General features: G+C 38.2%; 2 protein-coding genes across 10 annotated transcripts in view; one reads left to right on the top strand and one right to left on the bottom strand.

Annotated features, from left to right (window-relative positions):
* Positions 1 to 24,009, bottom strand: part of LOC141934623 (uncharacterized) — a 141,869-nt gene that overhangs the window by 44,568 nt on the left and 73,292 nt on the right. For all 6 annotated transcript variants that reach the window (XM_074850235.1, XM_074850241.1, XM_074850236.1 and 3 more), the window contains one exon: positions 18,651 to 18,837. In XM_074850235.1, coding sequence (XP_074706336.1) covers positions 18,651 to 18,837 — 187 coding nt within the window. The remainder of the gene's footprint in view (positions 1 to 18,650; positions 18,838 to 24,009) is intronic.
* Positions 1,539 to 24,009, top strand: part of NGF (nerve growth factor) — a 33,987-nt gene continuing 11,516 nt past the window's right edge. For 2 of the 4 annotated variants that reach the window (XM_074850230.1, XM_074850231.1), the window contains exons 1-2: positions 1,539 to 1,741; positions 6,629 to 6,752. In XM_074850230.1, coding sequence (XP_074706331.1) covers positions 6,732 to 6,752 — 21 coding nt within the window. In that variant the 5' untranslated portion in view covers positions 1,539 to 1,741; positions 6,629 to 6,731. Of the gene's footprint in view, positions 1,742 to 6,628; positions 6,753 to 14,718; positions 14,761 to 24,009 lie in introns of those variants that run through there. The other 2 variants (XM_074850233.1, XM_074850232.1) reach the window with 2 other exon arrangements.

Below are 24,009 nucleotides of genomic sequence, written 5' to 3'. Positions count from 1 at the left end.
AAAGTCCTAATCTGAGGATATTCTAATGAAGCGAGACAAATGCTCAACACAAGAATAGCCTGGCATTTCTGCAATAAAATATGAAGCAAAGGCCAAATCCTGAGGTCAAGTTTTACAGGCATAACTTTCAGAAACCCTGATGGCTGGCTGTGTAAATGAAGACATCACACTTTGGCCTGTGACTGATATCATGTGTGGACAGCATTTTCCTTTCAGAAAAACAAAGCAATATACATAATCCTGGCAAATTGGGAAGGCAATTTTAGCACTTGCATCAAGCATTTTGTGCTGCAATTTCCTTAAGGATATTTCACACAATTTTAAATGCACACCACCTCCAAGAAACAGTCTAGTACTGAAGCCACTGTTATCTCTGGCACTGTGGGAAAGAAATTTAAGGTTTGTCTACTAGTTTTAATAAAATACGAATATATGCTTACTTCAGGTTCAAGAAGCAGCATATCCATGTGGCAAATAAGAGACGTTATTATCTCAAAGCTACTTTGCTTTCTTGCTCTATGCCTTTAAGTAGTACCTTCCACACACCTTTCCCTTCTCCAAAGGATTTTAAGGACGAGTCTCTCCAGATGGCTGCCCTCTTCTGGATGGAATCAAAAAATGTTCAATTATTTCCACACAGATAAAATGCAATGGTCTGCTTTTCAATGGAGGACGATTTAAATTTTTTCCTTGTGTCTGTGTAATCACAAAGCTTACGCTATGCCAGAATGAGAATTATGACATTCTAAGGGGGTGCTTCATAATTCTCTACATAATTAGACAACTTCTTTTAGAGTAGTTTTTAGCCAACTTGCTTTTTTTTTTTTTGGTGTCTTATGACATGTTTCACTTTTGCATTTCTTTCCTATATTTATCACTGCTTAAAACACACTGTTGTTTCCTTGTAAAGTACTTAATCCTCCTCCACGAACATAATGGAAAACATTTCCATATCTCTTTGTTGCTTGAGGTAAGCGTGTTAAACACAGAATATTATGGCTGGAAGGTTTCTTATATAATATCTTTTCCTCTGCCCCAAGTCAGGGTCAAATATTTCTTTGCTACTCCAGATCAGTGTTTGGCTGACCCCTGTTAAAGACAACTGATAATGGGGACTGCACAATTTTTGCAGGGAACCCAGTCCACTGCTTCACCAGTTAACTATTAGTGTTCCTATAGGTTTGTTTATAGACTCATGACATCAGTAAAGGGCTCTTGAGATGATTTTCAAAAGGACCCATTCAGCAGGGATCTCAGAGTTTCTTTCTTTAAAGCTCTCATCTTTAAATTGAGTGAAGGATTAAGATGCAAAGCAGAAAGGCTATAGACAAAACATCCCTTAAAGAGGGTTTCAGTTCTTGACAGTGGAACCAGGAAGTTGGAGGCTTTTCTCGGTATTATGTATGCATAGTCATACAACCAGTGCACGCTTTGAAACTTTCACTGCACATCTGTGCATCACTGCATGGACTAGGCACCAAGCCAAAGGCTGAATTCCTACGAGTCCGTGCAGCTCCCACACGTTTACAGCACTAGGACCCAGAGGGAGCTTAATTTCTGTGAGTCAGTGCAGCTAGTTGAGCCCTGAGAGCAGTGAATGAGGCTGGGAAGGCAGAGGGAATGTGAATGGCTCTTCTGGCTTGGGAAAGTGTCCACGGACTGGGGTGCTACAGACTACAAAACAGCTTGGACAACCTTCCGGATTCCCTGTACCCCCGGCGTCCAGTGATACTGCTCTGAGGTGAGTGACCCCACAACAGTCAGTTTTCACAAAGCAAGTAATGCGGCCGCTGCACCAGTTGTGGAAGTTTGGTATCTTCAAAATTAGCCAATGTGTTTTTGCTGTACAGTGATTTTCGCTGTCTTGAGGAGGAACAGATCAGATGTCTTTGAAATACAGAGTGCTTGTTGCTTAAAAATAGCATTTGCAAGAAAAGCGTGGTCTAGTGAAACTGAAAATTGCATCTACTAATGCAGGTTAAACTGCACGTACATCTGGAAGGTGTTCATAAAGCATTTGTGTTTAAGCTTAAAGCTTGAAAAACATCTTTAGTAAGAACAGCTTAATCTTCGAGAAACATAAGAATTCTTCTCATTCTTTTTATCCAGGTATATGTAAACTTAGTTTTAGTTGCATTGTACAGCAGTTACACCTATATGAAAATTCTTTATTGTCTTTGTTCTGAATATTAAGGCTTACTTAACACTTTCCTTTTTTTTTTCCTATGATAATTCTACTCTAGATAAGAACTCCTTTCTTTCTTTCTTTACTAACATAAATAGGAATTCTGGTAAATCAAAGCATGACTAGCCAAGGCAGAAACCTTTTAGCTATAGGCAGAGCAGTAGTTCACTAGAAACTGTGTATCCTCTATGACGTCCACTTGGAAAAGCTTACGAGCTCCCTGCTGCCTGCCTGTTAGTGACAAGATGACACTGACACTGTTTATTGATTTATACCAGGTGATAACACTGTTTTATCTGACACACCAGTCAGAGACAGAAATCGGGACCCCAGACAGGGAAACAGAAGGAATTTGTGTGCTGAGAACAAAAGTGTTTGTGCTTCAGTTGCTTTCTTCACTTTAAATTCTCCTTATATGCTCAAGAAGTTTTAGAAAAACAGCGAAAGTGAGCGTGCTTGTCAGGCTGGTTTTTCCAAGTTGTCACAACTTCAAAGTTGCATCGTAACTGTTAGACAGATAATTTATGGGTGTTCTCATGCATTAGAGTATCACAATAAAGTCTTTTGGGCACTTTTTTGCTAAGCCAAAATAGAAAGAGACCATTATCGCAAAAAGATAGGAAGATAACTTGCCTGTATGTTCATACTCTTTGCACTTCTGAGCTGTTTCAGATATTATGGAAAACAGGCTTTTTAAAATAACCCTGACAACTACCATTTCAGACAGCTGTCTGAAACTCAGAAGTTAACAATATTTTCTGCACCTTCACAAACATTTTACAGTGATGGAATGAAGAATCAAATACACTGGAGCGTTCACATGAGTATGATAAGAAAGATTTGGCCTTTAAATATATTAATAATTATATATATGAATAATTTTCTAATAATTCTCAGCAAGGTCTGGGGAGGAGCCCTCTTGATGAATCTGTGCAGTAAGAGTAATAGTGATTTCACATCTTGATCAATCCCAGCCACACACCCTAAAAGGATCTCTCAGTCTCACAATAAGGTAGTAAAGAAAGTAACTGTGGCTTTCTTTTTCTCATTATCTTAGCTAAGCAGTGTCCATTTTCTCAATCAAAAGCTTAAATTATCTTTTCACAAGTCTTCATTTAAGTTCAGTGGAGAATTACAATGAGCACAAAGGATCATTCTAACCCATATGTTAAGTAAACAATTGTTCCATAAAATAACTAGGTAGTCTATGTAATCACTGTGAGATGTTAATTTTAAAAATCAGATTAGAAAAATACCTAAAATACATATTCAAATTAACATTTTCAAGTGTAAAATGTCTTTCTTTAATGGGATACCTAGAACAAGGGTCAGATAGAACACATTTAAAACCTAGATTGTTTCAACCAATAGAGTAAGTCACATAAATTCCCCTACTGCTCCAAGGCTTTGGCCATATAAAAATGTTCATTTAAATGCAAATTCTATTAATTGGTTTTCTGTTTCTTTACAAAATGCTCTTATGACTAACAGAATATTGAATACATATGAGTTAGCATTAATTGAATTAAAGGCATGTGGAAAAAATATTGGTAATTTTAAAAAGTTAACATAATTCTGCCATTTTTTTAGTCTATAAAGAACAAACTCTGCTGATAAAAAATAAAGGGCTGATTAAACTAATGCTTTCATTGCAAAAGATTCAATATTCTAACACCAAAAGTCAATGCTGGATTGGTGGGTTTAGAAATATTTGTCCATCCATCAAATCTCAGTCCAATAAAAGCTAGTGAAACTCAACTCCTTTCAAACTGGCTACAGCTATGGACCTCTGCTGGCAACTGCCCTCTCATGAAAAGAAGTTTTAAGGGCTTATTCAGAAAGTGACCATGAACCAAAACATTTATTAGATCAGCCGATACACTTAGAGAAATGTAAGATAACACCTCCTCCCACGAAACTTGCCTCATGGTAAAGCAAGTGAAAGGCACATGTAACAATGCTACTACAACTGCATTTGTTTCACAGTAGGAAGGAAATTCTTCCTATGCTGAATTTGACTTGAGCCCCATCACAGAGACCAATGTATTTAAGAGCCTTTCTACGACAGAAGCGTCTCCTGCTCTGGGATAGCTGTCCTATGGGATGCATGTGGCTTGTTCTCCTGACACAATGCCCCTTGCGCAGCTCTGCTGAATTCATTAAATATTCAGTTGTGTGTGTATTTATACCAAAAAATTATGTGGCCAAGCAAAGCAAGATCATTTTTGCTTTTGCTAAGAGATCGCAGTGTCTATCAATGTGAGTTATGTACACTCTTATCTGTTGGGTTCCACTAATACTGAAGCTATGTAACTTAGTTGGTGGAAAGAAAATCTCAGACCCTCGATATAAACCTGTACTGTCCCCGCATCCTGAATACTGTTTGTAGTTCTGGTCATCATTTACATCTCAGAAAAAGAACGAAGTAAAACAAGAAAAGGTGCAGGATGATGAAAGGCCTGGATCATTTTCCATATTTAGAAAAACTACATAGATTATGATTTCTAAGTCTGGAAAAGAGATGGCTCAGGAGGGGTATAATGAAGATATTTATAGCCATAATTGTCCTTAAGATGTTTAGAAGGAAATGGCTGTTGTCTTGTCTCCCAGTTCACAAATCAAGAAGTGGGAAATAAAACTAGCAAGTGGCAAGTTTGAGGCAAACGAAAGAAGGTGGTTCCCCTCCCTACGCATGCATAATTGAGCTATGGAATTCCTTTCCAGAGGATATTGTAGTACACATGAGTTCAGAAAGTAATCAGGCATACTAAAAGCAAAGACACTACCTGTGGTTCAGGAAATCTGTGACTCCAAAGTAACTGCTGAGTGGGAGAGTACACCAAGGAGATGACACAGTATGGTTGCCCTCCCTATTTGTACACCACTGCCTAAATATTATTAGCTACTGCAGGAGACAGAACACTGGCCTGGATGAAGTAAAAAGTAGCATGGAAATATTACATCATTAATTACATTGACAATATACCTTTCACTTTGAGAACTGCATCACCCTGCAAAATGCAACAGTCCAGAGAAGGGCAATGCAAACAGTAACACCTGAATGCCAAGAACCATCCTCATACTCCGAGGTTGAAAGGCAGAAAAATGAGATGTCAACCCGAATTAGCTAACCTATCTCCAAGTGTAGCTGACCTGCTGTTGATGCATTAAATGTGTTTTTCAGCCTGTGGCATGCATAAAGAAATGCTACAATTATATAAAACTTCCTGTGCGTAAAAGGGGATTTTGTGCCCACAAATTTTGCTTTTCTGAGATTAAGTACTTGCAAACGAGTTACAATGTACTGGAACATTAACACCTGCCACTTGTAGACAATTATGGGGACACAGGAGAAGGGATGAAATGAAATTTAATGGATACACAAATGAAGACTTAAGATGCTGACTGCATTGCCAGGGAGTTGGGAAGCCACCAAGGATACAGAGTCGGCTACAGCAATTCACTAGTCAGCATGTCTCTGAATGCATTAGCTCCAAATGAAGCACACCCCAGTACACCACAGTGCACAGTTGCTTTCATGTGTATAGAAGAGACAGAAAGATACAGTACTTGACTACCTTCAGGCATAATGTCTGTGTGACTATATTCATGTGGAAGACATTTAGATTACACCATTACTGTACAGCAGGAGAAAGTATGCAAAGCACTGCTCCATAGTTTGAGCCTGCATACAGCTATTAAAATAAAAATTGCTGCACGCATGTAGAAATCAGGCCCTACATACATACATACATAAACAAGACTTCTCTGGCATATTATCTAAATTCAGAATTAAAATGTCTGCACGAGGTAGTCTGAAATAACATGCTTGACGGCTTGACTGCCAGCAAGCCAGGCTTCTGTAGCATCATTTGAATTTCTTGTGCCATTGTTCAATGAATGAAACAACTTTGACTTTTCCTTATCTTAGAGGCAATGTTTATTTCCCTGTAAAGAGCCTTTCTTCTTTTCTTCCTAGGCTCTTGTATTTGTAACAATGCTTTGAGATTTTATGGCATAGTAGTTGACACTATCAGATGACCCAAATCAAGATCAGTATCAGACTCACATTCTCTGTTGCTGGGATCAGTTTTATCACATGAACATGGACATTTTCCTAGTGATATTCCCTGGAAAAAACTGTGAGATGGTGGCAACACATAGCAAAAATCCCAAGGAGCTGCCTGGCCTGAACTTTCTACCTGATTCTAACACAGTCTCCCCTCAGTCTGACAGTCCCTACAAATATTTTCTGAACACAACTCTGATCGCTCTCAGAAATCACACCTGCAGTAATCAGACCACCTGATGTAGTTCAAGACTTCCTTTTGTTCAGGGATTTTCTAAAACTGAACACTGAACACAGACCATTAAACTGATTCCAAAAAAATCTTTCCCTAATTTATGTTCCTGGCTCCAAAATCAAATTTCCTGTTCCCATAGGGTCCGCAACAATGTGCTAATAAAAGATCAGATTCTGCTCCCATTGACCTGTGACATATCAAAACTCCCACTGATTTCAGTAGAAAAAGATTCAAGCACAAAGATGGAAAAAATCAAACAGAAGGTAAGACAATTTCTTTGGCTTTGTTTTGGGCCTTGGTTTACACATTATTGACAAAATTGTGAGAAATGTTGCTGCGTTAAAGAGGATGCGACAAAAATTGATTAAGCTCAGTTAGTTGTTAACTGCTCAGAAAACTAATAAAAGATTAGACTGTTTCTGACAATTCTGACCTACAATGATTAAATTAGCCCAGTATAAATACCGCCGGAAAGCAGATTACTTCTTTGACAGCTTTCTATTTGCTAAGTATGGCTTTGCTAGCTTAAACTTACTATTTTGATTTTTTCCCTATTCTTAATCGTTTCATATTTTTCTCTCTGCATTGTATAGGTATAAAGGTGACAGAGTTTTTTTGTGGTCTGGTTCACTGATTTACTTTGATTGTCTTTATTTTGTTCTGCACACAACCATATGTGATCTGGGCTCTTAAAATAAAAAAATCTTAAAAAAAGAGTTCTTCAAAAATTTTTGTGATGAACATTTGCCAAGCACCTCATTGTTATATATTACTTCGATTATGGTATGTTTAACAGCACTGGCTGACAAAATATGTGTTTTTCTATTTTGAAACATATCTTTTATTTTTTTGAAGCCTTTATGTGCTGGATGACTCAGGTATGAGAAAAGACTTGTGCTTGTTCACAAAGAGATTTGCCCCGTGGTGAATGACACAGCCTGCATTTTCCAAAATGCATCATTTCCTGCCCATTATTTCACCATCCTTTTGAGACATTCTCCATACCAGCCCCAGATCAGCAAGGTGTTTAAGGCGCATGCATTACCACGGCCATACAAACCGCTCATCTGAACTATTCATTGCTTAACACATTTCAAGAACAACTCACAATTCTGATGAACACAACTATAAACTCAACCCTACTTAGGAACTATACTTTCACTAATCATGAATATGATTACACTGTGGCCTTTAGGGAGAGTCAGCAAGGGCATGTCAGCTGCAGTGGGTCAGTAGGCAAGAATTAACTGTCAAGCTGTGCAAGCATGGATGTCTTTTGTCACTGCAGCTGTCCTTAATTTTCTGGTGCTTTCATATTTCAGACTGAAAATTAACACCTCTACACAGCAGCCTTTCAACAATGGCATTTTCTCTCATTAATAATGGGCAAGAGGGCATAAAAAAGCCATCTCTGAAAATGTACAAATTTTTCATCTTATTTAGATGTATGAAGCAAACTTTCTAACTGCAGTCAATCGACTGCTACATTGCACAGACTGCAGGCAGCTGCTGCTTAGAGATCTGTGACTTCACAGGACAATCTGCTTCAGGGCAGGATGGTCTCTAGAAGGCGGCAATTTTTTTTCAAAAGCAGCTACTAATTTCCAGTTGCACTGTATTTGTGTGTCATATTTAAGACCCGCTTAGCAGGTTCTGAAGCATCTGAAAATCAATATGGAGTTTGGGAGCACAACAGCTTTTGAAATTCGATCCCAGGAACTGAAAACTGGGCATTTAAAAACTGAGATACCCTCAAATAATGTGTTCTATAGGGCACTTACTAAGAGAAGTATGCTAACTTACATTGCTTCTGATTGCATTTCTGGAAGTCCCTGGGAAACAAACTGTACATGCTGCTTTTGTGTTTCAATTTGTGTCCATTTGTTCCTAAGGGGTTTTAGTAAGTTAGAAACAAACAGAAGAAATGCTTTCTAATAACTCACATTTAGCTGAGTTTCATACTCCATTCAAATTTTACTGCTGTTTACAGATCTCAAGGAATCAAGTACACTATGAATGTGAAGTGCTCAAAACCTATGAGACAAATACACATGCATATAATCTTAGGGGGATTTAAATGTTCTGAATTACATTAACACATTAATTATTTTGAACTAAATATGCTTGTGGATATGGGGATAGTTGCTTTTACTTTGTACAGCAACATTTCATTAAATTTGAGTGTCTTTTGGATTCTCTGGAAAGGCAATGGATTCCCAAGTAACCATTGACTTTATTCTGTTTTGTACCAATTTACCAAGCTTCCACAGGTTTGCTTGGTTATAACTTCAGTAACCCAAGTATAGGCTTTTTTCACTTCCATTTTCTATCAGACACCTTACTGGAGAGTGATGTTGCAACACATGCCCCACATGAATAAAGGGAGTGTTCCCTACTGCCTACCTTGCCCACTGACAGTGGTAACGCTTTGCACTGCAAAAGTTACAGCTTTCTGTCTGAATTAAGAAAATCTCTTAAGAGTCTTTTGGGGCCAATGGATATATGCTCCTCATGTACCGGTAGGAGAACAGGAAATTCCACATCCAAAATTAGTAACACAGAAGGTATCTTAAGTTTTCCGTGGATTTCTGTCTTTTTTGTGTGTGCTACTGCTTTATAAACACAAGTAGAATTATGGACAACACCTACAGCATCATGTTTGACAAGTTTGTTCAGACTGCTGATCACCAGAGAATTTGTATACTTTTCTGTTTCTGAACTCCTAAGAATTCTTAAGTAGCAGGAAAAATAAATGCAAAGTTACATCTTTTTTTTAAGAATTATTGCTACCATCTTCACACATCTAGAAAAGGGCTAAGCTTTGTGTTGGACTTTCAACAAGGAAAATACTTCAAAGTGACAAACACAAATTTTTGTTAAAAAATCAGTATACAAAACAAATTAAGCAAGTCAGTTATACAGGGTTCTCTGAGGGGGAAGATGGCTTTCAAACACTGAGAAGAAATGTATAATGAAAGAATAAATCAAAATGGAAGGGACCTCAAGAGGTCATCTGTCCAGCTTCCTGCTCAAAGAAGGATCTATGTACCATTTACTAGAAGACTGGGATTGGGTAGTCAGTAACAAGCAGCAAACTTTCTGCAATATTATTTTCTTGGATAGATGTGATCAATGCAGAATTCTGGGGATGAGCAGAGTACAGCAGCTCTTTAAGGAACCCAGAACCAAGGAACAGCATTATGGGTGACATTCAGTCTCCTAGGTAAGACTCAAACTGGCTCCACTGATGAAGGATGATGTCCATGTGGTAACAGCCTGTATTTATTACTGGTTTGACACTTACAAGGTTTTCCATACGAGAAGCCACCCATTCTTTCTCTCATTAGTCAGTTTGGTTTTGTTTTGGGCTCTCTTTTTTGCTTTTCCTTTCCAGCTGGCTCCAGTTCAGAGTCATCAGCTTTGGTATTTTGACCAAGAGTTCGGGTTAAGTGCTTCCATCACCTATAAAAAAAGATATCCTTTCACAAACTAGATTCTTTCCTCACTATTTGGCTGCTGTATTGGAGACTAGGCCCAACTCTTCAGCTCTCCCCACTACCATATTTTTGGACTTAAGCTGAACAGTGAAAGTCCAAAGGGGCTTAAAATCATGGGCAGATCCTGAAGGCTCAGATGTCAGTGCCTCTTCCACTACAAAAGCTAAGTGCATCAAAGGGAACCGCCTGATGACAGGTTTAACAACAACAGAAGGCAGTTGTTTGCACACCACATAGTTAAGCTGCAGAACTCCTAGTCACAAGGTTGTGGCTAAAAATGTAAATGGATTCAAGGAACAGCTAGACAGGTATATGGAAGGGAAATATACTGAAGCTTTTAAACGTACAGGAAACTCCTCTGGTATAGAAAGCTGCCATCCAAACACTGCAGAAGAATAGGAGAGTGGTTGGAAAAGTACCACTATAAGCTTATCTTGCTCTTAGACACTTCCTTAAGGATCTTGTGTTTGCCTCTGTCAGAGACAGGTTTGACAAGATGAGCCTTTCATCTGGTCCAGGATGGTCGTTCTTATGTACTGATAGTATGTTAAAGGGGCTCTCTTTAAAGGGGAACAAGTTGATTATTCTTCCTTCTGATCACAGTGTTAGCAATTTTATTCATTCCCACAACTAAACTGATCGTACTAACTGAACTTACCTGGAAGGAAGAAGTACACAAACTGTGTCAAGAGAAATAAGTAAGTACAGAGAGAAAATTGCCTCTTTGTCCTGTTTTAACTCTTTTTACTGTGGGTACGGCATGGAGCCAGTTATTTTTCAATTATCTAACATTCATTCAAGGTTGTTTTATACTCACTATGGAAAGTAGAGACTTGAGTCCTGTAAATAAAGCTGGTACTCTTTGCTCATCTACAGATGGCATTCCCACCACATCCTAGCTGTTTCATAACACGTGTTGTTTGCTTATGCTCAGTTTACCAAGCGATCCATAATGCTTTATGAAGTTTTTTCCTCTTCTTTGTCATACTTTTCATATTTACATTAATCACAAATATTATTTGTTACTGCAGGTCACAGACACACGTTAAATAGCTCAGGGCCTACCCTTCTCTGTTCCTCTGGGTTCATATTTTTACTTCAGTCTCTTCACTGAATTAAAACAAGCAGTACAGTAAGCAGCTGAAATAATGAAACTTTGTTCTCTGTGGTGGTCAGAGTTTCTGGTGTCTACTAAATTTGCAAGCATCCGTGAGGTTTGACTAACTTTTAGGACATACAGGTACACATGTCTGCCCTAACATAAATTCTCTAATCAAATGGACCTCTGACACCATAGCTTTTATTTTGGTCAGGACCTCTACCTATCCTGTGTTTCCATCAAACTTGTAGAAACATACTAGCTTTAACATATTATCTTTATGTAGAAACCTATTTAGCTTTAAAACCTCTAACATTCTGTCAGATGTGATTGACACTCAACAATTTCAAGGGTCACTGGGTCAAGGGTTCACAAGACAATGTAATTTCACAAGTGTCATTTCTGTATTAAAACAGACTAAAACCAGGTGATGCTCTCTGTTGAACCCAGTTTGAAGTCCACGCAGCAACCAAGAACTGTGTACTCAGTTCTGCACTGCACTTGTGTAGTAGCTCATGTTTTATTTACAGAAATGTCAAGCCACAGAAACTAGGCATGCTTGTATTTTCCATGTCAAGAATCCTCTCCATTCCTCTCCTTGTTATTGGTGTTTCTTATCAACGCTATCAATATTCAACATCTATGTTTTTGTTCTGCCTAGATCCGAATCCTCCCTTCCCCAGTCATTCTTGCCAAACCTTCCTCTCATCATTTTCTCAGGCACACGCTGTAAACAGAAGAGTGCAAAGGTTCACTGCTCAGCCTCACATTCCAGGACACTTTATATACGCCAGAAGTGTGAGTTTCTGGCTTTGTCAAAGTATTCAGAATCACATGCATTAGAGGGACTTTGATCCATGAGCTCTCTCTAGATGTGCATTCCTGCACTGTAAACTGCCTCTGTGAAACAGATTGGTGTTGTGAAGGACCGTACTCAAGACCACTTTTTTTTCTGTGTGTTCTGAGAGAGAAAAATATGTCGCCCTTTCCTTCTCATTTCTCCCACTCCTTCTTTTCTATTTGAAAGCAAAGAAATTAGAAAACTATTTAATGAACTGTAGAATTTCTTACCTTTGTTCATTATTTCAATTTTTTAAAAGAATTCAAGTAATCTGAATTCAGTCTTCAGCACTTGACCCACAATCATGCTATCACTTTAAAGTGAAAGGAAATAATTTCTAAGAAAGTAACATATTTCCAATGCCACAGAAAAACTGATGTAATATTGTCAGCCTGATTTAAAGTTCATGTCTCTACCTTTGAAATAAAACAAATTTGCAAAAGCTCATTTCCAAGTGACATATTTAAATTCTGACATTGTACACAGAAACTGGGTACACACGTAATCATCAAAACTTCCCTGTGGTTTTGATTTTAAGCAGGCAGAAAATGATCTTGTAAGGTGTACAACCTGATTATATGCTTTGAACCTAATATTCATCCCAAAACCCCCACAGAAAAGTGGAAATATGCTAAATGCAAACACAACAGGCCTCTTTAAAAAGATCTGGAAGTCAGAAACCTGCTAGGAATACTTTATCAAAAAAAAAAAAAAAAAAGAGCTTATTTTTCTTCTGTTAGACAATCTAGAATTGTCATGTATTCATCATCTGATGAAAACTGGAGTAAAAAGAGGCAAATACCAAGGAGAAATCTATTCCTAATACCATGATTATGACAACAATCTGTGGAGTCCCACTCTCCCACTCTTCAACAGCATTTAGGATTTCCATACTACAGATCACATCTGGCTACAAGTGTCATCTTTTGGCTCTTTCCGGTATATGCTCCTTCCTTCCTTCCAATTCAGAATAAAATTGCTTTCTTGTAACTATTATGATTAATCCTGACAACTGATTCAACAAATAATACTATAATAAATATGATAAGGTGCATGTCAAATACCCAGACAAAGGAAATACATGGTTACACAGAGTGTTAAAGTGATATAACGACAGTGAATTTCAAATATGTCAGGTTATTCGATTATTTGAACTAATTAATATTGGCACACAAAACATGGAAACACAGATTTGAAATCAGACTTTTCTTCATGCTTTTTCTGGAGATAGAGAATATGTAGAGTCCAGACATGGTATGCTGTCCTGCCTGCTGAAGAGTGCCAAAGATTTTGTGAATGTGTCCACTTGGCACTTCACCTACTGTGCAAATGCCTACATTTCATAAAGGACGCAATTTCTATTTTTCACTATGGGAAATATTTTTAGGTATTCTGTTCAGGCAGTTGTTCTCATTCTGTCCTGCACACTGATGAGTGATCTGCACTAAACTGAAATACAAACTAGAGTCATAATTATGTGGGGAAAGGGTTATGCATTTTATTATGCTTCCTCTATTGTGACTAATGACAAGACATCAAAGACCAAAACCGTACCAGATAGCTCATGGGTATTACCAGCACGTTCACAGCTGACCACAAGTCGTAGGTGCAGTATATAAGCTTAGGCGTAAATGTGCCTAGATTCTTTATGAAATCCAAGTACTGTTCTTCGCATGGTTGAACATAAATGTAGAGAAAGAAACAATTTTTTGTTTACATCACTCAGCACAGAAAACCAGAATTGAAAATTAGTATTACAAACTCTGAGTTAGTAACAAGTTTTACTTGTTAGTAAAAGGTCCAGTGTGAATTTGGAATGAGAATTTATATCCCTTTCCACCTTCCCCACTCATATGGGGGAGCTACAAACTACCGGTTTCAGAAGCAATGCAGCATGGACTCATGGTGAGGCACAAAGCATAGGAAATAGAACTGAACCCCAAAGAAGAGCTCTGACAAAACTTTTTAACCTCTTACTCCTATTTCCTTCAGCTTTTTCTTTTCTCTCAGCAATGCCATCATTCAACAAGTCATTAAAAAAAAAAAAAAAGGAAAAGGAAGAATCTTCCATTTCCAGCACTTGTGTTGAGGGAACCCTTAACGGCATGAGATAAATTTACCATGTTGATCCACTGAAAACAAAAACGAGAAAGTAACTGCTTACTGTTTAATAATGGCTCTTACCTAAGGTTCTACCACCTGCTTTGCACTGTCTGTGCTACAGAGTATAGGACAGACAGATGAGAAAACGTTTAATCCAGGTGTATCATTTGCAGCCAGATGTCTGTGTTGTAACTTTTATCTTTATATGATTGGTAATTATACTACTATATCATACTGTATTGGGTCACAAAATGATTATGAATACATTAACTGTGACGTCCTACTAAGGTGTTAATTAGTGTTTCCGATATTACAAATGTGATGGAACAGCTTCACATGACAAATATCAAATATTCTTCAAAGCAAGCAGTCAGTAAAATTGTGCAACCATGTGGGTGCAGGAAAGAAGATGACTCATTTACAGATGTGCTGATGATAAATTTTTCATCATTGCACACAACCTGGGGCACATCAGGAACCAAACAAGTATTAAAAAACTGCTGTTATTTTCAACTGGACAAATTCTTGCCAAAAATTTGACATAATCTGTCTTCAGCTCCTATCTGAAACAATTTTTGCTACACGTAAGAAACAAGACTCATAGAAATATCCTTTTGCGATTAATTCTCTAAAAATAATAACTGAAAGACCTACTGAATTAACTCTAAAATACCCCATTTCCCTTCCAGGTGTGATTTTTGCTGCTAGTAGTAATACCTGCAAGAGGTTGGGTAGGTTGGTATTGTTTATCTTTCTAAAAGCTTCTAAAAACTTGTTTTAATTCCTAGAGGCTCTGCAAATTATCTGTCGCAGAAACATGGCAGCATTGCAGCATCAATGTGAGAGAGGGCAGGTGCCATTCCAGTCTGTTAATCTGTACATTACAGTGTAACCCAATGTAAAGCTATAAAATGGAAATAAAGTTCTACTTGGAGGGAGCCCTAGTGAAAATCTTCAAATTATTACAAAGGACAAGTTTTCATGAAGCAATTAACTGCTTGACTGAGAATATCCCTACTTTCTATTTTATCTAAAAATTCATGGGTGATATTTTGAAACATTTGATTGAACTAGTCACTCAGTCTTGATTATGGTTTGGCATTTTCCTCTATGTAGGCCGATCCATAGGGAATGCCATTCATACCAACAGTGAAGTAAAGCAGGATGACTCAGCTGATTAATCAGCTTTCTTTTTTGTTATTAAGAAGCAAGTATTTGGCTTCCCCAACTGCTAAAGTGATCATTGTCAAGCTCATGTTATAACTCATATAGTTTTGGTCACCCCTGACTCACATTCTAAGAGAAGGAAAGTAACCTGTAACCTACAATCTGTTACACAGCTGTATGGCTGATGAACACAAAGAGCAATACTGCACGCAGTGTTTTCTGTTCACCATAAAGTCCTTGTCATCTGGGGGAGAACTGTTCCCATTCCTGTTGCTTTCTGATCAAGATTTGTTGCTAATTTGGAATCAACCATAAACCCAGGGTTTATGGGTTCTGACAGTGGCATCAACTGCTATCTAGACAAGTAGCTATTGAAACCAGAGCACATGTATTTTGTTAAAGCAATCTAGCCATTTTCTTAGCTAGAACATAGCACAGAATCTGCAGATGAGCCATGTCTCTATTTTCCAATCCAAAAATTTGCTGAATTTATTAACTGAGTTAATGGAAGAAGAAAAAGGCTACTTGTAAAAACCTTAGGTAAACATGGAGCTTCTTTTTTCTTTCATTAATAGGTAAATTGCAACAGGAACGCAGCCAGTGTACAAGTGAAGTATGTGATCGTTGTCATGAAATGCCTACAACATAAATGGACTTAATGACAAAGTTAAACAAATCTCAATTAAAGGCACAATGATTCTAGACAGACAAAAAACATCGCTCTCCCAGCTTCCCACTAAGTCGCTCTCCAAGCATGGAAAGGTTGCCAGCTATGGGGAACAGTTTAGAAAGTTAATGACTGTAAAAATGGGATTCACTGGAGACTGTAATCCTAACTCCAGTAAGCATTGCCAGGGGCCTGACATGAAGAAACAAGTACTATTTCAAGCAGACTGCAAAGGCAAGGGAAAGATTAACATCTGTCAGAATCAGCTACAGATGAGATTCTTCATTCAAGGATCAATATCCTTGAATGTCACAAGAATTTAAAAGGGCTAAAAGGAAATTTAAAGAAAACAATCACGTATCTGTGGATTTGGTTTGTACATTTAAAGTACCTTTCCCTACATTTCAGCTATATATTTTCAAATAGCTGTATGTGATGTAGCTCAACGTTACAAGGCAGAAGAGGCTTTTTTTTTCCCCAGCTTCACTGTCAAGCTTAGTCTTGTAGGAAAAGTAGGGACAGGGAGCAGTTTTGTTGCTGTAGCTAGTATTGCTGTTACTAGCCTCCAAGCCATTGATTTTCATGTTTGCGCTATGTTGCTGTGGATTTTGTTTCTGCCTTATCCATGTCTATCCCTATTAATAAGATTAAGACTTTGCTCTCATTCTTCTAATTAAAATGCTGCAATTCTGAGAAGAGATTCCTAGTCTTCTTTTAGCAGAATAATCAGTATATCTGTGAGTTCCAGTTACCATTTTTTAACATCAAAGTTTGCACAAAGACAGCACTCTTCCACGCAGGCCGTAACACTTTATCCACACTGGCTTGAATAACACACTCCATTTTGTGGTAGTGTAGGCTGCAAGTGCTGCCTCAAGCTCACGAGTTTATAGGTTTTGGAATTGCCATCCTTCTCAGTAGTTTAAGCAACCAAAGGCTCTTCACATCTTGTCATGCTAGGAACGTATGTGCAATTGTCTGTAAACATTTTTCCCTTATTAAACTGGAAGAAGCATGATCTGAACTTCAAGCTGTATTGCACTTACCAGCTGTAGCCTTCAAATATTATTTACAAGTTATTATTTCTGTAGCTTCTCATTACTATAGCAAGTTACCATTCTACAGCTTTCAGAAGTACCTCTTCCCACTCTGACTCCTTCCCCCATATCTTCTATAAGGTATGTGATACAGTACTCAAAGTCTTTGTTTAATCAGCCTCTGCAAGACTGTTTTGATGAAAGTAGGGTGAGAAAACCTGACACAGCAGTTCAGCCATCCCAGTCTCAAGAGTTCACACATTCAATCTATTGATTGTTCCCACTATGGAAATGGAAAAAAGGTTCATACCTAATATAATAAAAGACAGCAAGGAAAACAATATGCTGGTAAACACAGTAACAGTAATCTTCTAATCATGGCCTACTTTTATTAGAATTCACACATTTCAAACTCTGCATACCAGAGAAGTTAGTGAACCCCACAGAAAGTTGAAGTGTGAACAGCATGAAGATGTGCAACGACATCAGCGATTAACACTGCTTTGCAATTTAGGCTTTCAGATTTATTCAGACTTAGAACAATGCCAAAGAGAGTTCTAGAAAAAGTGGTAGAAACATACAAGTGCACAACTAGAAGGAAAGAGACACATCTTCCCCGTTATATTTTTGGACTGTAGCAAAAAATGCATTCAGCAACCAGATGATGCCAGAAAATAGAAAATGAACATGTAAGAACCCTACAAATGTTCCTAACACAAGTATGTTGTCAAATGCAGATTTGTAAGAATTGTTGAGGCTGACAGGTTAGTCCAACTCCCTGTTTCCTGTTCTTAAGCAGAGGTTGTTGAAGCCTGAACTTCATTTAAACTTCTTTGCACTTTGTTCTCTGCCAAAGGATTCCTATGTATAAGGGAGTGAACGGTACAAGAAAGGATCGGATCTTTTCTTTACAAACACTTTTCTGTTTAACTGTCCTTTTGCACAAAGTAACTAACTGTATGGCCAGAACTGTTCAATGACACAGGCATTTATTTCAGAGATAGCTGTGGACTCCCAGCAAGAGAGGGCATCTTGCACTCTCTATCATCATTCACTTCTCTGCATCTTACACCAATCAGTGTTCAAGCTTTGTGTGAGGTGAGGATGTTGCAGAGTGGTCAGGCTCCAGAGGCTGCTGGTTCAAGATAACAGGCAAACCCCTTCCCACATTTAAATTTCACCTTAGATTTCATTTCACCTTAAATGTCTGGGTGGGGAAGAAAAACCTCCTACCTTAAAACATTCACAGCAGCTGCCTGCCCTCAAACTCTGACATAATACAAAGACAGAAAACTGCTACTCGCCCACTGCTCACTGGGTCTGCGCCCAGAAGCCCACACCATACAGCTAAAATATGGACCCAGTTCAAACTGTCTTTGCTCTCTGGGAGCATTAGTCAGATTTTTTGTGCAGCAGCTGCCTGACACATTCAGGATGCTGTGAGCTTTGCACACTGCAGAAGTTTGGACTGCATTTTTCTGGCCTCATAGTTTTAGTGTCAGGGTCCCAACTAAAGCAGAGCTGAGATTCTCAGAGCATAGGAATGAAGCAACCTCCCAAATCAAGTCATTGTACTTACTTATTCAGTATAAGGAAATGCAGTTTGAATTAGTTTTTCTCAATATACATTTTGTATGCTAACTTACAGAATTCACTACATCGTTACTATCGCTGTGGTTGCTAGCAGTTGTCTAGCACTGCAACTGTGCAAGTCACTGTGCAACGGGTTAATATAGTAATGAGTAAATACCTTCCACAGAAGATGAAAGCCAAGATGCTTAAGACGACTACATGTCCAACATGCACTGCAGCGAAGATTGGGCAGGGCAGCAACTCTGAGGCAGCTGGTCTCAATGTGTGAAAGTAGAAAGCAGGGAGAATTGCAAATAAAGAAGACGACACAGTCAGAAAGCATGTAGAGCAGACAGCACTTGGAGCTGGAGAGGAAACAAAAAAGACTATGTCAAGACATGACCAGGGGCGGGACTGAGTTCCAGAGAATATGAGATTTTACCACCAGGAATATATCACTTGGTGCTTGAGTGTGCTGCCTGGCAAATCATTATCAAATCAGCACAGTTGTTGCACAGAACAGCTGTTCTGTTTAGACAGGGAATGCACAGGTCTGTCTGGCCCTGATGGAATGATTAAGTGCTAGTGCGCATCATGCCTGTTTGATGATGTACTACTTAGTCATAGTAGCAGTCACAGGCTAGACTTGGGGATGGTAATTCCACTCTCCTACGGCTTTTTAATCCATTCACTCCATAAAGAAAGGGGCAAAAAATTATTATGGTAAAGAGAGAAGCAACTGGTACTCATATGGATTACAAACACTGACAAACACTTGTTTTTCTACCACTTGAGGCACACACACATGCACACACAAAAATACAATGAACAAAGAAAGACAGTAAGGCAAATAAGAGTGTGAAGAAATAGGATCTGTTCCCAAGCATCCTGAACGCTTACAAAGATCAGCTTTGCAATGGTTTGTTCTGCTGCCAATTAATCAAGACAATCTTCGAGACTGAAAACAGTTCAGAATAGAAAACATACAGGAAAAAAATGTAGGCATGGAGCATTTTGCATAATGTCAACACATTTACACAGAAACCATACTTTAATCCTAAGTACCGAGTAGAAACATACGAAGCATGAAAGCACATGAGTAAAAATTCCAGCAAGCACCACAGTTTACAAAACAGCTCTGTCTCTTCATAGAAAATCATGTAGCACCGTTGCTTCTGAAGTGCTAGAACTCAAAAGATTAAATCCTATTTGCTTGTTTCCTTTTTCTGATCATGTCCAGATGAGTCAAGGTATTAGATCAAATGGCTCAAAGGTCTAAGCAATAGTAAGAACCTCGTGAGTTTTTCTGTAAACTACCCTAGATATCAGGAGACTCTTATTTCTCCTTTAAGAACTACATGTGCTTCCGGAGAACATTACAACAGTTACGCAGATGATACTGCAATTTGATAGCTCCTTCAGTGTTTCTGTGTTTCACTTTGTTTTATTTGGCAGTCTTTCCAGATTTTTTTTGTGGACAGCTCTACTACAGATCCTGTTCTTAAGAGATTTTACCCTCTCATTTCAAAATTGCACCAGATTTAAAAGGGTCTTGCTGTATAGAGAAAGAAAACCCTTTCTCCCACCTCTTTAGAAACTTTCAATTTTTAAGACGCCAGAAACTACTAAAAAGCCTTCAAAGTTGAAAGCTCTTGGACCCAACAAAACTATTTGCTTAGTGTAGATGGCAAAACCCAACATATTTCACATGCCTGTAGTAGAGTGCTTAGGAATTTGAAGAAAATTGTTTTGAATGCAAATTAAATGGGAAAGGCAGGCGGAGTACAGGAGTTTGAGCATCACTAACTACACCTTTACAACCTTCAGAACAAGCTCAGGCTTTGCAATGAGAAGATATACAAATATCTGCCCAAATCTTTGTGAGTCACCTCACGTATAGCAGGACACAGCTCACTGCTCTCCACTGCTTACGTCCAGTAGTCACCTAGAAATTATATACTTCTCAAATTTACCGGATCTGTCAAAGAATACAGAAGTCAAACCACTAATGAGCAACAGCCCAATTACTTAGTTTCTTATACATTCAATTCAACTTGGGGCATGTTGATTTAAAAAAAAATATTAACACTTTAAGTTAATTAAAAGTATTATTCCCATACCTTATGTGGACTTCTAACACAATGAGTTAAATGTAGTTACCATAAGGTAGGCACAGAATGAATGTGACTGCCGTGGGGTCAATACCCATTTTCAACTGCAATGAAAATAAGGAAGTCAATTTCTAAAGCTCTCATTTGAGTTCTCTTGTCACAATTTCCATATTGTCATGTAAAGTAAATCACTGGAGAGAGAATTCAATCACTAAGAAGGTAACTGAATTCTGTAGGTCTCATGAAGATAAAACAGATTTAGATAGGGAAGAATATTCTAGCAGTTTAAAAAAAAGGGGAACTGCAAGGAAGAAAAAGAACATAGATACTGCTTGGCAAGAATCCTGTATTAATCTTTGGGTTCTTCACTTGCTACAGAATTAAATTCTAGTGATAGACCACAAGCTAGTGGCAAGGCCCATTTGATTAAGTACTTGTAAAATGACATTTTTGGATGGAAAATCCTATATATGCAAAGTAATACTCTGTTTCAGTATTGACTGTTTCTCCACTATCTCAGCAATCTCTGAACAAACAGAAGAGCATCTCCATTTCATAAGGTGGGAGTTTTATTTTGCAATCGGTTGTCTATATCCTTAAGGGGTTTTTTAATAGAAAAAAATCCAACACATCATTTTGAACTCCTCCAGCTACAAAATCTTTTATCAAATGCAGCCAAATCCTCAGCTTCAGTAGAGCATACATTTTAAAGTTCTCTCAACTCTAGACTTCTCTGCTGCATCCTTCCTGTATTTTGACTTGCCAAGTACAGACACACTTCAACTTCCCTTTTGTATTTTCAAAATTCCTGCCCGATTAAAATATCGTTGAGGTTTTTTAAGTTGTTAGAAAAGCACTGGAAGATTTGTAGAAGATAAATTTCCCTTTTGATGTAAAGAATGAACAGAAAGCCTGAAGCACACAGGCATCAAGCATTAGAAGTCAGGAGAATCTTGGCCACAATTTCTTTGTACTTGCGTAACTTTCTTTTCCAAATTCAAGATCTAGAGAAACATTGCAGATGATGGAATCTATCTTTGGGAATCTGATCATGAAATACCAGTTCATTTTTATTTTCTACCTCATTTTTGGACTTACCACATTTTATGCATTACACTACAATACACGTCCAATCACAAAAAGTCTCATTTGTTTCAAATTTCTTTGTACAGTGGTAGAAAAGTGAAAAAGGGTAACAAAAATGAAAATTATGAGCTTGAATAAAAATTAAATGCTAGCACTGCTGTTAGGATTCAGCTGGTTCTTATTAATCAGGGTTTGAACAAGAATCAGGATTTATATTCCCTTCTGAATAGCTAGAATAAGATCACTAGTTGGAACAGTTTACTGTCGTGTAAAGATAATGTATTTTTCTGCCTTAACTAATTTTGGCTGTAAGATGGGATAGTAACATTGTAGTCTGATTGCCCTCATACTTTCTTTTCCCAGATGAATTCCAGTTTGATTTTGGTAGTTTCATAAAGTCCAAAATTCCCATTCTTTCTGGTCATTTCGTATTGGAAACCTCAGGACCAAATATAGCAAGCTAGACACTTGGCAGAACCAGCTCAAGATCCATTTGGGAAAGGTGTAGAGGAAGAGAAGGACAGGCCATGCACCCACCCTCATGCAGTTCTTTTTTGACTTGCTGTTTTAAGCAGCAACTAGAAACAACTCCTCCTCTTGGACAGGAACTGTAGGTGAGCAGCAATCTTTCATGCTGCCTTCTAGTTGGGTAGGATGGAGGCATCTGTTTCCACAGTCCTCAAAGGCATCCAACTTTATATGGGTGGGATGGATTTATCCCAGTTATATTGCAGTAGTTCTCCTGTCAGTTAGTGCCTGAGATCTTTAGTCACTCTTTTGTGCCAACGGATTAGGATTTATGAAACCCTGGAGTCTTACAAAATATATATACAGTTTGATGTCTGTATTGAAAGTTCCAAAGCAATCATCACATGTCATTCATTAATTTTAGGATTTGCTTTAAAGATTATAATACAGGGATGATATACAACTGTAGTACGCTCAGATAACTTATTTCTAGCCAGCGTTTTTATTTCTAGCTCACTTAATATTACCAGCTTCATGCCACTGAGGGCACCAACTTCAGAAGAATCAGATTCACATGCTCCTTCTAAGGCTGTTTTCTATCATTTATTTTCAGAAAGCTTTCTCACTAGTTTTCAAAAGTGACCATTAATTCATTTTTCCTTCACTGTATTTTAAGAGATTTTTATCCTGACAATTTCTGTATCTTTTATTTAATGAGTGTCGGTTTGTTTTTGTTATCTTAAATAGGGTAACATTTTCTCTTCTGTCAGAGTGGGTCTGTGCATGTTTAACACTGTACTAACAGCCAATCTGTCACAATAAGAGCTGCATCCAATTGCAAGTTTCTACTGGTATCGTCATCATGACCTGAAGATCATGTATGTTTTCCAAAGGAAGCCACATTTTAGATGACTCCTGATGACTCTATTCCCATGAGTGTATTCTAGATGTGAGAGTACTGTAATGCCGAACATTACATTCTTAGAAACAGAAGACTTGATTGTGTTTTACAACTCAGCAGTTACAAAATTAGCCTTTTAAAGTTAGCTCTGTCTGTCCTGTGTCACAAGGCTCCGTCACCTACTGCAAGAAACCACCACCTGTTGCTGCAGGCTGGATTTCTCCCATCAGGTAGCTTCACTTGTCACCCTGTCCTGAGGGAATGGAGTATCAATGAAGGTGATGGGCAATGAAGGTGATGTTTTCTTCTTTTTGGGCTTCCCTGCAGAGGCACCAGCAATTGAAATATTTATGTACTAGTTCAGGATAGAAGTGATGAAATTAGACTCCTGCAAATAAACCATTCCCCTTACTTATGCCGCAATAAGCATAAAATAAACCCTAAGAAGATGTGTTTTCCAAAGCCTTACCTGTTTCTGATTTGGTGAATCCCCACCCTGCAGGGACTCATAGCACTCACAGTGCTATTTTCCCTTAAGTACCCAAAATGGACAGATACATCACGATGCTATCAAGCACTCTTGTTATTACCCTTGCCTAGAGTAAACTTGAGTCAGAAATCTAGAGGTTGTTGCACAACATGTGATGACGATGATCATGGTGACTTGATGCATGCTCATTGCTTCAGGGCAGCATTTTTCTCAGTCTACTACTCTCCCTAGAAATACTCAAAGGAACATTTCAGTACTGGAGGCATTTGGAACAAAAGGAAGTGTATGAGACACAGGTAGGTTTCAGCTGGCTCTTCAGCATACATAAAGCTCTTATTTACAGGATGAGTCACTGTAGATATAACAGAGGAATGAAAACTTGAGTCCATTAGAAATTCCCTTTTTTTGCTCATCAGCTAAGATCAAGGGAAAGCTGAAATACGGTGCCTCTGACACTGCTCTTAGTCATAATGGCTTAAGG

The sequence above is a fragment of the Strix aluco genome, chromosome 25 (assembly GCF_031877795.1).
Source record: "Strix aluco isolate bStrAlu1 chromosome 25, bStrAlu1.hap1, whole genome shotgun sequence".
In the NCBI taxonomy this organism is placed as follows: domain Eukaryota; kingdom Metazoa; phylum Chordata; class Aves; order Strigiformes; family Strigidae; genus Strix; species Strix aluco.
This window is presented reverse-complemented; position numbering and strand designations above follow the sequence as displayed.